Genomic DNA, 14738 nt, shown 5'->3' with positions numbered 1-14738 from the left:
TTTATAAGCAACTATTTCAAAAATACTGACATAATTACATTTTTTTTTTACAATTTCCCATAGTGAGTCATGATAAATTCAGTAATGTCTCTGATAAAATACTAAATTTGATTAATCCTTATTACATCAAATGGTTACTTTACAGAAAAATTGTGAAAGCTGAATTTGCACACCTCTATACAGATAATATGATTACTTGCAGGATGGCTAATGCAAAATCAACATAGTATTATTAACATGATGAGCATGCTCTGAGTTTTATGTGGTGGTCACTCTTGTCCTTTATATAGATGGTGAGTTTCTCCTAGTTTATTTGTCCTAGTAGACTAGCCCTGAGCACTGTGAGATGATGAAGGATTACACTGCTAATCTGCTTGCCTGCCATCTGTCTGCTCCATGAAAATTAAATGTGAAAGCCAAGCAGATTCTACTGGCAAAATAAATGAGCACTGTACTGAATACATTACACATATATATTGCGTATTTTATATATAAAAGGTAGATGCCTAAAAGATGAGGACAGGACAGGAGAGGACACTGATATCAGAAGAACCTGCATGCCATTATGTCATATTAATTGAAAAAATGATATTGAAATTGATAGGACGCAGAAGCACTCGCTTCACAAAGAAGATGCAGATCACTGATAATGTATAAACAAAATATAGGACACAGATATTATAGAGATATATTATAAACAGGAAGTGAAGACAGGGTGGAGCTAGAGGTGGTGTAAACAAAATCCATAGCACAAGGAACTTCTTCTCAAGTTGACAATGCCTGACAGTATCGTTTACCTCAAGAAAAAAATGATGAATAGATAGGTTTCACTTGTGATTTTTCATTTATGTTCCAAATTTTGAAAAAAAAAGTGCATATATATATATATATATATATATATATATATATATATATATATATATATATATGTGTGTGTGTGTGTGTGTGTGTGTGTATGTGTGTGTGTGTGTGTGTGTGTGTGTTAGAGCAGGCTACCACTTTTTATATGTAGTTCTCTGAAATTTGTTTACTTGAATCATAGCTCACAGCCAAAGGTTTTTATTTTTAAGCAATATATCAGCCTTGAATGCTATGTTAATTTGTATATGACATTAAATCCTGACTCCTTGACTTTAAATTATTAGTACAATAAAACATTTATCATTTACCAATGCCCCCTCAGTAACTCCTGTCATGGATGCTGGATAATGTGCTGAAGGAGAGGAAGTGGAGAAAGGGAATATATAGGTTTCCCCGCTAAGACGTGTCACTGGATTAGACTCTTACCAGCTGGTTTAGCTCCCTTCAGTTGTTAACAGACACCTTCAGAGGAACACTCGCTTAGCTATGATCACTTGACTTTTCCTTGGCCTAAATTACTTCATGTCCCTTTTTTAAGATGAATAGTAACAAAGGGATACTTCTTTCACCACTTTTTTGGTTAGTGAATTTCAGCTTTGGTAAGTTCTTAAGTTAATTTCACTTTAAAATATTCATTGGACAACTCAGCTATTACTAGAAGGTGTTTTTAAGAAAACCCACTCGTGAACTTTGGTGGTCTGTTTTTATTACTTTTATTATGCTTTTAGTATTTGTCTTTTTTCAAAATTTACATTGACTGTGTACCTGCTCAAGAAGCAGTAAGTGAGCACACATGAATTCTGGTAGATATCAAGAATGTTAAACAGTCAATGTTTTATATATGTTTTCATCTGCTGGTTCAACATTTTCAAGGCAATAGCTTCAAGGAATAACATCCAAATATTTTAGTATATTAAATCATTGGTTATTTCTGTGCCCTTGACATAACATTAGAGGTGGAGTGAAGACAAGTGAATAAACAGAGGAGAGCTCAGTCCAGTGGCCTAAAAACTCTAGACTGTACATAAATGAAGTTACTTGTATAAACAACAATTGAACTGTGTTGTTATAAATTGTACCACACATAACATGGAGAATAACATTATCTAATTTCACAGCACAGAGTGATTATGCACCATATTTCTATGACAATGGGCCCCACAGTAACAATGGAAATCTGGCACTGTTCAGTCTTTCAGAGGACACGCCAAAGGGTAAGTGAGCTACCTTACACTATGCTAACATGTTTAGCTGTTTTCTAATAGCTACTTTTGTCTCCCCCGAAAAAAGTGTTATAAATTTAACAAATATCCCTGTCTGGACTGACATTTGCAGATTATTAAAAGATTAAAACTGTCTGAATCTTTTATAGAATTGGCCTCTGGCTGACATTACACAGAATTAGCATAACTGCTTTATAATGAGATGTTTATTGCTGTTTTCTTTCAATAATGAACACTTTCTTTGTGAGGCTGATGTATTGCTTGACAGTTGTGTTTTAGAGAGAATGCCAGTGTATATTAAAATAACAAATCATATACTAATTGGATTTAATGAGGCAATGAAAATTGTTTCTCCTACTGCAGGAACACAGATATACATTCTAAATGGAACAGACCCAGAGGGCCAACCAGTAAGATATGGCCTAGCCTTTGATCCAGGATCTAAAGCATATTTTCATGTTGATCCCAATTCTGGTATGGTGACTCTGATAGAGGAACTCGACAGAGAGGTAAACTTCCAAACCATATTGGAACAAAAATGTTTTTCTGAGCATAGACACAGATCTCTACATTTAATAATCTTATTGTCATTGCAGGTGCAGGATGTGATTAAGGTCCTTGTCAGTATTTCAGATGGCCTGAATCAAGTGAGTGGACTAACAGATATGATCAAATACTTGCAGCTGTTAAGTGAATGAATGGTGTTTTTTTTTTTAATAAACACTGCTATTTCATTTGTTTAAGGTAGCTGAAAATGTGAGAGTGTTTGTGACAGATGCAAATGACGAGCACCCTCAGTTTAAGAACTTGCCTACTATTGTGGATGTACCAGAGGTAAGGGCTATGATCTTCTACTGGAACTACGTTTCCTTTACAGTTTGGACCTACCTCAAATAGGACCTAAACAACAGTGTATGAATGGCAAGCATGGCAGGTAAAGTAAGCATTTAACAATGAAGGAATCTTTCTTGTGTTTCAGAAATGTAACAGTTCCTTTTACGTAGGTTCACTGGTGACAAGATGAAAGTGACAGATTGTCATTTTTGTGTTTTTTTCAAAGTTTTAATATGCCGTTGCCTTATGTGCTTTGTTTTCTCCAAGTAGTTAGGCTGCTGTTGGACGTGACAATACAAATTAGATCATTAAAATGCACCCTGTGTATTGACTGGTGTCCTTTAGTTTGAAAGTGCATCATCTGCTGTTTTTTGGACAGGAAACAAGCAATAATATGTGTGTAATGTAATGGAGTAAAAGGTAGAATTTTGTAATGTGAATGTTGTGTACTGAAAGTAAAATGTCTCCAAAAATAGATATACTCATGTAAAGTCGTAATTATACACAGGATAAGATGTCAAGATAGACATAATGAGGCGGTCATAGTTACTGGTATAAAGTTGAAATCTGCTTGACTTTATGGGCACAAGGCTACTTTCGTCGCAACAAAACCCGTTATGGATCGCGTTGCGTCAGAGCTGTCATTAAAAATAATAGTATCCGCTGCGGCGAAGTGGCAAATGGACATAGATGTATATACTGTATATGTCTATGGCAAGTGGCCATGTACTGTTAACCTCTATGCATTTATAATAAACACACTAGTGAACTAAGCACCTTGCATCCATGTATAAGCATCTTGCATCTTGTCTCCATGTATATCGTCCCTGCAGCAAACTAAGCTTACATGCCGATAAAATATGGTTCGGCTAGGTTCTTCAATTACCCACTGCAAAGGTTTTGTAGCGTTGGAAGGACGTCATAAGTCACTCCAAGCAGAAATGTAATATGATTCACCATTGCCTACAATTCTGAAGGCACTTCAGTTTCAATTCTGGTAAAACGGCATCTCAGTGCTATTAATAGCCTTCATCTTTTCTTTCTTCAGCACCACAACTTGATCTTTATAATTTAATGCTAATTGTTTAACTGGTTTTTCCAGTATAAATAAAGTATACATAAATCAAGTATAATATAAATTAATGAAGTATAAATAAAGTATAAATATTTCAAGATTATTTGTGTACAGAAATGAAGTAGTCTGTATGTGTTTTATTGGTGTCCAGCGCTGGTAATAAACCAGTCTTTGAAGCATAAACCTTCCAAAGTTGTTGTAGGTTGTTTCTCTAATGTGATAATATTTTTAGACTGCACCTTGTTACTTTAGATCTAAACATATAAGAAGAAACACACTGTTTTGGTGTGTGTGTGTGTGTGTGTGTGTGTGTGTGTGTGTGTGTGTGTGTGTGTGTGTGTGTGTGTGTGTGTGTGTAATACACAGAACACACCTTCTGGGAGCAGTATCTTTAAAGTACAGGCTGTGGATAGAGATACGGGCTCAGGGGGATCTGTAAGCTACTTCCTGCAGGTAACAGCACATCTCTCCCATCCAGCTACCTACATCCTCCAAATCAACATGGGGCTTATCTAAGTGGATGTGTGATTCATAAATGCTTCCCTTTTTACTGCTCAAGTCTTTAAAAGAAGCCCTTTATACAAATTGAGGATCATAAGGTAAATCTGGCAGCAGAAAATATAATGTTCTAGAAATACATTTTATGTGCAATTTAAATGTGATCCAGTATGCTTTGCAAATGATTTGCGCTAAAATCAAATTACTAAAAATTAATTTGTGTGAGGTACTAGTGGTTTACTAGCTCTAGCAGAGCTACTGTACTGGAGCAATGGTGCAGTAATATTGATACTAGATTGTTGTGGCTGCACAACGACATAAGAAGAAGTGCAACCGTAGCACATCTGGATATGTGGCCTTTGAACTGACCTTTTTGTTTCACACAGTATGAGCACCATGTGATGGAAACTGCCACTTAGGCAGGTTAAATGGGTGCTCTGGCTGCTATGCCAGGAAGCTGGCTCTTTTATCTGGTGATCAGAGCTCAAGTTCACCTCCTTTTGAACCCACATTCGAGTCCTGGGTAGGGTGGCTGCCTTCAGCCTTCAATACATATGGTATCAAAAATGGGATGGTGGTGAGGACTCCTGATCAGAGGCATGGGTTTGGCCCTGAGGAAAAGGGCAGTTTTGTGCGGACGGACACGTGAAAACTGTTACACGGAGGGGCACTCCCCAGAGGTGAAGGCATTGTGACACAGACAGTCACATTTTGAGGGGGAGGATGGTGTGATGGAGACCATCACTTAAGTATGTTAATTGGGTGCTCTGGCTGCTATGCCAGGAGCTGGCTGTTTGGTCCAGTGGTCAGAGCTCCTGTTTACCTCCTGTCGGTCTCGGGTAGGGTGGCTGCCTTCAGCCTTTGTTACACCCCAAAAAACACATATATGAAAATTAATTACAAACTTACTTGCATTAGTGTATGTTTCAGAATGGACTTTTTTTTTCATATCTAGAGCAGTGACCCAAATATCAAGTTTGCTATTAACCGCCACAGTGGAGTGCTGAGGATAAAACCAGGTGAAGCCCTCGACTATGAGAGATCCAGGATCCATTTTGTCACTGTGGTGGCAAAGGTGAAGGAGGCATTACATTTTTTTTATTCAAGCACATATGAAAACTGTTAAGTCTCAGCTTGTCAAATGTTCCCCAAATAACTCAGTAATTTATCTTGGTCGTGTAGACATTTTACAAATTGACTGTTTCCAGGCATTGTACCCCTGGAGATTATGGGTTTTGACCACTCTTTATTTAATTGCTTTGCCATCGCCAGCCTTAGTTTTACAGTTCATTTTTAAATGGTCTAATATTGACATGGAAGTTGTATTAAAAGAGTAAATTGTTGAACAAGGCACTTAAACAAGGCAGGTAGTGAACACCTAAAGCCACAGTGAGAAGAGTAACTTTCAAACATCTGTAATAGCATCAGATTTGCTAGAAATGTGCCATGCTGACCCATGCACAGCGGCAAAGCTATTTATTATTAGTATTGCCTTTAATGGTGCTTACAAGAAAAAAAAATACAATTAAAGGTTTTAAATGAATAGATTAGAATATGTTGTCCAACTTTATAGTTTAAATAAGCTCAGAGTTGTTATTTTCTCCACATGAGGCTTATTATTGTCATGGAATGCTCTCCTCCCACAAGTCACGTGGTTTGGCCTTGCCGTGTGCAGTGGGAGGGTCTTGTTTGTTTATCGTGTTTGTCACCACACCTGTAAACACTTGCACCTGGTTCAGTCTTGCTGTCTATGTATTTAAGCCCAGGCTGGTGTGTGCAGTACTGTTGGTCATTGTTTATGTTTGCCTCTGTTCATGTTACCTTTGTGCCTTTGTTCAGTGTCAATGTTAGTGTTCACCATTTACGTTTATTAACACACCGTTGTGTGTTAATAAACATTTGTCACTGTCGAGGGAGTCTGTGCGTCCTGCTCCACGCCCTGCTGCACTTGGGCCATCACAATTATTTATTTATTAATTATGAGGATTTTTTTTTTTCAAACAATCTTATAATTGATCATTCAAGGAAATTCCTTGGATTACCACATTTATCATTATAGCTGCATAATTTTACATTTTTTGGAATATTTGTAATATATCTCTATTGATAAAATCTGTTTGATCTCATTTAGCTCATTTTCATCAAAGGTGCAAATAAGTCTCTGTCTGACTGCATAACAAACTTGGAAGGGTTGTAATGGCCAAAGTGACTACTATACATTGTTTTAAGGATGGCGGTGGAAATTATAATGGGAGTGAAAAGATGATGTCATCTTCTGCTACTCTGACAATCAATGTGATTGACAATCAGGACACTCCTCCATCCTTTGTTGGCACACCTTACTTTGGCTCTGTCTATGAATTTTCATCCCCTGTGAGTTTTCCAATCTCTCTTTATAGTTTCTTAAGTCAAAAATGAATTGTTATGTTGGATGTGAAAAAAGCTATTACCTGTAATTTCAGGTCCCTTAACCTTTGTTTTCTGAGTTCTGGGTTCTGTTTTTCTTAATATAACACTCACTTCATCTTATGATTATGAAGCCCTATATGAGATGTGTCAGATGTTTAGTGAAACATGATAATGTGTAAAACATTGTCTATTTCTACCCTGTCTACTTTATTTCTTTACTATGTATACTTTAATTCTACTTTATTATGCCTAATTTATTTCTTTACTATATACATTTATTTCTGCACTATAATGCTTGCTTTATTTCTTTATTCTATATTCTTTATTTGTATTGTTGTTTTTAGGGATCTGAAATATTCACTGTTTTGGCCAAAGATGGAGATGTAGAAAATCCTAATCCAATTGTTTATTCTTTTGAAAGTGGTATGTAGTATTTCATAAACTTGAACTGATTTAGATTAAGGTAGTGTTATGATTTAATTTGTATTTGTAACATGATTTATGGTATATTTTTCATTCACATGGAGATTGCTCTGTTAAAATGTTTTTATTTCCCCATGCTAATGAACACATTTTTGCATGTTTTGTGTCTTTGTAGGAGCCGATGCTGTATTTGACATCAATAAAACAAGTGGCTGCATTACCTTGCTTGTCTATCCAGGCGATCTTAGAAGGGAAATATTTAATATCAAAGTCAAGGTCAGATTTTATGCATAATCAGGCTTGCCCCACCTTCAATGTACTGTAGAAGTGACAACTTAAAAGGGATCCCTAAATTTATACCATCAAATCCTTTAAAATAACCTCATTGAAGCTGAAAAGCACATTACCTGTATTAAAGATGTAACAGTACGAAACACTGGAATTCTGAAAAGATTTTAATCTTTTTCTTATCAAGTGTGATGTTTCTAGGGAATTAATTTGGTGAACATATTCTACTTTTGCATTATCTAATGAGGCAAAGTAGGCATTAAGCCAATGCACTATAAGCATGTTATTAAAGTTTCACAATAACCATGTTATTAAAGTTTCACAATAACCATGTTATTTAATCTATCATTTGGACACACCAACCAAACATACTTTCATGGCTCAAACTGCTATACTCAGAAAATTAGTGATTAGTTTTAGCCTAACATATTATTAAACTGTTATATAGGCTGAAACCTTAATTATATACATATAAAAGGCACTGGTTTCACCTTTAATCTTTTTTAATATGTTTATATTTATTATTATTATTATTGTTTACATCTTTATCTGGTATTGCTCAATCTTGTAGTTGACTGCACTGTACTAAGTTCTTAAACTTTGCCTATCATCAGGCTTCAGAGGTAAATTCAGAAGGAAACTTAATGGACTTTACTGTCACCACTGTCACCATTCGAGTAATGGACCTGAACAACCACTGCCCTACCTTTTATGGAGAGAGTGGCTCACAGAACATGTTTGAGCTAACCATGTATGAGCATCCACCAGAGGGCGAGGTTCTGAGGGGTCTGAAGATCACTGTCAATGATTCAGACCAGGTGAGCTCCTCAAGCAGTATCCTCCAGTAAACATCTCATGACAGATATATTCTAGAATCAAATCTGAGTTTTAAAAATGTTTTAAAAATGTGGTGAAAACACCAAGTCTAGGTCTGATGGATTGCCATAACAGCAGATTGTGACCTGTGGTAATCAGTGTTCATAAAACGAATAGGATTAAAAGAAAGGCTCTAAATGTAATGCAAATATAAACTATTTTAGTAACAATTTTTAGCTGTAATATATATTTTTTTGAAGTTATGTAAATGAAATAGGTTAGCCCAAACAACCAGGTGTACTTCAAGCTTTTGTCATATTAGGCAATGTATTTCTCAAACACTTGCTCCTGCGCAATTGGAGAATTCATTATATGAGTGAAGAGAATATTATTAAGTCCATATAATTAAATATTGACCTTAATGCTAATGTCATTGCTATATTCCTGTGCAAAACTAAACTGCTTTGAGATATATAGGCTACATTACAAACAACAGTGTCAACGCATTTTTTTTTTCTTGTCTCAGGGTGCAAATGCAAAGTTCAACCTGAGGCTGGTGGGTCCAGGCCACATGTTGCAAGTGGTCCCACAGACTGTGCTTAATGAAGCCCAAGTCACAATAATAGTAGAGGACTCTGCTGCAGTAGACTATGAGAAATCTAAGTTTTTGACATTCAAGGTGATCACAGTTTATTTTTCACAAATAAGTGAAGGACCCATACAAAGGAAAGTAAAGAGTATAGCACAAGCATACAGATCTGTATGAATCTCCAAGGTGTTTTTACATTTCAAGTACCACTTGCTGCTTTTTCAATATGCAAACTTAATATAAGCAAGGCATGGGAATAAATGAGTCATCAGTGTTTTTTTTCAGAATCCAGTATTGTAAAATGAATTCAGTTTTACATACATTTATATATAGAGTCTATATGCAGCGTTCGGTAAAATGCCATGAAAGTTGCTTTAGAAACAACAAACATTCTGCTGAAAAATTTTTTTTTTATTTAATGTTTGATACTTTTTACAATCTAAACCCAGAAATGCTACCATGTTTACATGTTATTTACAGATATTCTATATGTATGAAATAAGTTTGTATTATAGTCTTTGTACGAAATTTATAGTTCAGTTTTTTTCTTATGATGTCACATGTTTTTGTGAATTTGAGCCTGAAGAAGATCATGTATAAAGGGATAATAGGTCTTTTTTTTGCCTTTCCAGCTTCTTGCAGTGGAGATTGATACTCCTGAGAGATTTAGTGCCACTGCAGAGATAGTGATACATTTGCTTGATACTAATGACAATGCTCCGAAGTTCTCCTGTGACTTTTACATTGCTCGAATCCCAGAGAACTCACCTGGTGGCTCCAATGTTGTGTCTGTGACAGTGAGTATAACCTACATTCTTCTTTACAGACACTAACAATAATGGGCTTATGTAAGAAAGTAGCATTCATGACGTACGTCATTCTCCTCACAACTACAATGTATGGCAGCTTCTAAAAAGGTTTGCAACATTAGTTCTCAAAATTTCAAAATTTGAAGGTTAAAGGAGTGCTCTACAGAGAGGTAAGCTGGTTATCAGCTGGTTATCAGATGGTTATCACTTTCATTCTGTTGTGTAATAGCAAAGCCCCTAAATACATTTTTGCTTAACACATCAGCTATAATAATACCAGTGTCATCATACAATGTTTTCAATCACATTTTATGAAATCTGTGACATAAAATGTTATAATAAACCTCTCAATCTCAACCAAAGCAATTGACACATGAAACTCTCATAAAATCTCATAAAATGCCTCATGTTTTCATACATAGCTTGTATTCTATTGTATTGTAAATGAATTCTCCAAAGGTCATTCTGAAAGTTATAAAAATGTATTTGGCAAAACGTTTTATAGTTATTTCAGCATTCTAACACCATGGATCAAGTTAACTATGAGTGTTGGTAGGCTTGTCTGTGTTGGATGTTAATATATGTCCCTGTATTTATTTGTGGATAGAGAAAGAGAGAGAGAAAGAGACTGGACATTCTGGGAGAGGGGATATCTAGCAGGGGTTATCCTGCCTCCTGACCACTTCAGTCAGCTAAATGAACTACCAGCACCTGACCTTGACCACAGGGCAATAGTGCAAAAAAGCAGTGCAGTCCAATTTACTGATGTTCTGTGTCATTCTAATGCCCTTTCTCGCTATCATACCCTAACAGACACCATTGAGGTCATGTAGGATGCTATTTGTACAACTCCTGTGTTGACAACTGAGCATGTTTTGTAACAGGTCTCATGACATTTTACTGAGAGTCTCATGGTCTCTGCAGGCCATGGATCCAGACTCTGGTATGTGGGGTGTAGTCAAATACTCTATCTTTGGTTCGGGATCAGACCTGTGAGTATAATTGTTTTATTGTCCATGTTATTCACCTCCAGTTGTCTCTCCACAATCACATTTTAAAGCACCACTGCTTCAAAAATAATATGATGAAACTGTTTCATATTGTTTCAAGACTATTTTTGTCTTAACATAAGAGCTTTAGATAACAGCTCTAACTGTGCAGAACTATGTTAGATTTTCATTGCTTTTATTATTTTATTAGGCTGAAATATCAAAAATAAATAGTTGGAACATTAATGAGGTAATACAGGTCTTGGAAAAATTGTTTTTTATTGTTTAACTGGAAACAGTAGTAAGGATGAAGGGTGGAAGTGTGATGGCTCGAGTGCCGCAGGGCGTTGAGCAGGACGCACAGACTCCCTTGACGATGTGAAACATTTAATAACAAAACAAAGAACACTCGTGGCACTCACACATAATAACACTAATAGACAGGAATACCCAAACAGTATAAATAGTAACAATGACAACATAAAATGACATAAACTCTGGATTACATTTACAGTAGCTACACACTCATTGACACTAACATTCGACACCAACGCTAACAATGACCAACAATGAGGCCCACACTGACAGAGGTTTAAATAAACAGACATTCACTCAATATTAACCTTGTACAGGTGCGTGCCATCATGGAGGGTGTGGCAACAAATGTAAAGTCCTCTGCACGTGGCGGGCCATACCATATGACCTGGGGGGCGGGGGGGGGTGAGCATTCCGTGATAGGAAGCCTTTATAGAGTTGAGATGCACCATTATTGTAGAATAGCTATGCTAAGCTTCCTGCAGGCCTCTCTTCATAACCCATCTGATTTTTAGCATGAAATTCGGAATTAGAATGAAAGGTTAAGGCAATTGAAAAAGCTTGTGTATTGAAAATAACTTGAAAAATTTGGTGTATTGTGATAAGCCTTATGGTAAAGGAAACTTTGCCCTCAGACTTTGTAATTCAGACTTCTCCTCTTTCCTCATTTCACATCCCTGTGCTCATTTATGGTGCTTTTGTAGGTTTTTCATCCAGTCGGGCTCAGGTATCATCTATACCCAGCCCTGGGCCAGTTTGGATGCTGAGGTAAAATCCAAGTACACCTTCTATGTAAAGGCTGAAGACACAGAAGGAAAATACAGCCTGGCTGAAGTTTTTGTCACTGTTTTAGACCTCAATGACCATCCACCAGAGTTCAATGACAATTTTTTAGAGAAGACAATGATCCTTGGTGTGCCTGTGAAAGTAGAGGTTAGGGAGGTTTTGTGTGTTGTCTCATTTTAAGATTTTTAGACTCATTGTGTGAATTGTCCTAATATTTTGCTTAACCATTACTTGTTGTTCAGGCAATAGATGAAGATGCTGAGGAGCCCAACAATGTAATTGAGTACTCCATCATGAAAGCAAAACCAGACAACATCTTTGACATAAATTCAAACACAGGAGAGATCAAACTGAAGCCTTTTATCAAGTCTATGGACATAGTGCAGAACATCACTAATCAGAAAGACTGCACATGGTCTGTGGTGGTCCAGGCCAAAGACAGAGGCTCCCCATCTTTCAGTACCACTGCTATTGTGAAGATTGACATCACAGAAGCGGTAGGTTTAATAGATTAATACCATGCTCTATACATTTACATTTGTATATGTTAATTGTGTGTGCATGGGTATGTTTTTGTAATATAGTGCCTGCTGCTTATCAAGAATAAGGATGTATTTCCCTTTTTTGCTATCACATAATTGTGTCTATGTAATGCTTGCGGTTGTCAACCCATCAACCCAACTCATTATGTTTTCACTGCATTTTAACCTGTAACACACTACTCGTAAATAATATATTTTAGCACAGAATTTAAAGATGACACTTTTTTAAAATTTGAAACTTATTTGTGTTGTTATTGTATTGCCCTTGCAGATCAAGTTCAGAATTATTTCATACTTCTTGAGCCTAAGAACTCAACCCTGGACTATTTTCATTATATGTGTCAGCACTGTCATCCTCACCATCTTATTGACAGTTTTCATATCCACCATAATTTACTGGAACTCTGTGCAAAGGTCCCAGGTCCACCCACGGGGCAAGATTAGAAAGATTAGGAGTCCCTGACCATCATGCAGTCTTCCAGCTCTGTGCAGTTTCATCTTAACTGACATCACCAATGCCAAACTTTTAACACGTTTTACAGTCTGTAAAAAAGTACAGGAGTAAGAGTACAGTAGCATTACTCACTACTTAAATAAACTAGCTATATTTTTATTTTAACGTACCTAGCTTGGCTAAGTGTTGAGTAAGTACCCATTACAATGCCATTAATTTTTATGTTTATGAGGGTACTTGGCCTCAAATTTGGGCACCAGATTTTCAATCTTTCTGATATGGTCCTAAAGTCATTGTAATGGGTACTTACTTACTCAACAATTATTTAACTAGAAAATATTGTGTTATTTAAAGTTTGATTAGCCAACCTGGCAAACCAAACTTTAAATAACACAATATTTTCTAGTTAAATAATTTATGTTCAGTAATCAAATAATTTTTTAGAATTCTCCAGGTATCACTTAACATTAACTTAAATTCCAGTTTGTATGTATTGAGTTCAACAGATTTTCATCTGTAAGCTACTTCTTTGCAATGAATGTTATTTTATTTTATTGCTGTATGTGTGCGGTAATATTGATCACACACATTATTCCTTAACAGAACACATTTTGAGTTGCTCTCTGAAGCCTGTTGTATAGATCTTTGCAGTCCCATGGACATGATTGCGCTTTGTGCTCTTTTACAGACTCAGCGTATGGGACCATTGGCATTCTTTTTTATGCAAAGTAGAGAGAACCCTTTACAAATGTTAGGCTTGATTGGTGGTATCATTGTACTCATAGTTATTGTGACAGCCTTGGTCTCCACGGCTATGTTCATGCGAACCAAAAAATCCAACAAGATTTTACCTTCACAACGCATCCTAAGAAAGAGACATAGGTACCACAAGCAATGGAACTTCCAGAATTCCTTTAAACAGGAGAAAAATTGCAAAAACATTGTTGGAAAAGAACCTGTAGTCTCAACAACACAGACTGTCAACTGTAACAATAATAGTGTCAGTGCCCTCTGGTCCCACCCAGCACCACGCAGTGCTCCAGTACCTCCCCCAGTTCCAGACAACTCCAGGCCAGGAGAGGAGCCGAAACTAGTATCAACTGTTCCAGCAATGATGCGTTTTAAACCAAAGAGGAAATGCTGCAGAAGCAAAGAGAATCACATCAACACAGCGCTGGTTTCAGAGATCAAATTAAGACGGGAAAAGAAGAAGTTGATGAACAGATATTAGTGCTTGAACATACCTGTATGTTTGTATGTGCTCATGTTTGCACTGCCATGAATAGACATTAATGTATACAAATGTAAATATATAGAGCATGTTACCTCTGGTATTAATCTAGTCACATTTTAATTGAGCATTTGTGTGCAAGGGATGAGCACTAGGCCAAGACCCCAATCAGCTGTGCTGCTCTTCTGTTTCACTGGCAAGCATGCAAGCTACTCACTTCATGTTTTGTAATGGTTTTAAAAGTTTAGTACAATTGGGCGAGGATGTTGTGAGAAGATCCAAGGCTCAGGATCACATCCTTCTAATCAGTCTACGAATATTCTCATATTGCTCATTTCCCGCACAGTGACAGAATTAGCATACAGTTTGACAAGGTAAATATTTCACTGTCTTGTAAAAGTGTAAGATGGCATCTTTACAATGCCAAACTTCATAATGCCAAGTTATTTACAGTGACTTGTTGCTTATACAGGACATTCTTAGTTGTGATTGATTGTAATATTTTGCTTGTTTGTTTATATATTGATTATTAGATATTCACAGATATCTTACATGAATATTTCTCATCTGACATGAACAGATTCAGTAGGCAATTT

General features: G+C 36.4%; 1 protein-coding gene across 1 annotated transcript; it reads left to right on the top strand.

Annotated features, from left to right (window-relative positions):
- Positions 1-1399: 1399 nt before the first annotated feature.
- On the top strand, positions 1400-14178 carry cdhr1a (cadherin-related family member 1a). Its single transcript, XM_035531607.1, has 18 exons — positions 1400-1460; positions 1816-1822; positions 1957-2075; positions 2448-2593; positions 2681-2731; positions 2829-2918; positions 4360-4446; positions 5447-5566; positions 6721-6864; positions 7245-7323; positions 7499-7599; positions 8226-8429; positions 8954-9106; positions 9649-9813; positions 10750-10817; positions 11834-12062; positions 12158-12412; positions 13600-14178. The coding sequence occupies exons 1-18, from the start codon at positions 1400-1402 to the stop codon at positions 14140-14142; spliced, it is 2622 nt and encodes an 873-aa protein (XP_035387500.1). The 3' UTR covers positions 14143-14178.
- The last annotated feature ends 560 nt before the right edge of the window (positions 14179-14738 follow it).

Source organism: Electrophorus electricus, chromosome 11, assembly GCF_013358815.1.
Source record: "Electrophorus electricus isolate fEleEle1 chromosome 11, fEleEle1.pri, whole genome shotgun sequence".
In the NCBI taxonomy this organism is placed as follows: domain Eukaryota; kingdom Metazoa; phylum Chordata; class Actinopteri; order Gymnotiformes; family Gymnotidae; genus Electrophorus; species Electrophorus electricus.
The sequence above is the reverse complement of the archived record's forward strand: the minus strand, read 5'-3'. Positions and strand labels throughout refer to the sequence as shown.

Excerpts from the sequence above, each read along its gene's own strand:
- cdhr1a (XM_035531607.1), top strand. The coding sequence starts at position 1,400 with ATGAATAGTAACAAAGGGATACTTCTTTCACCACTTTTTTGGTTAGTG. Across the intron at positions 2,919-4,359 it reads CTATTGTGGATGTACCAGAG|AACACACCTTCTGGGAGCAG; the intron begins GTAAGGGCTATG and ends TGTAATACACAG. Across the intron at positions 8,430-8,953 it reads CTGTCAATGATTCAGACCAG|GGTGCAAATGCAAAGTTCAA; the intron begins GTGAGCTCCTCA and ends TTCTTGTCTCAG.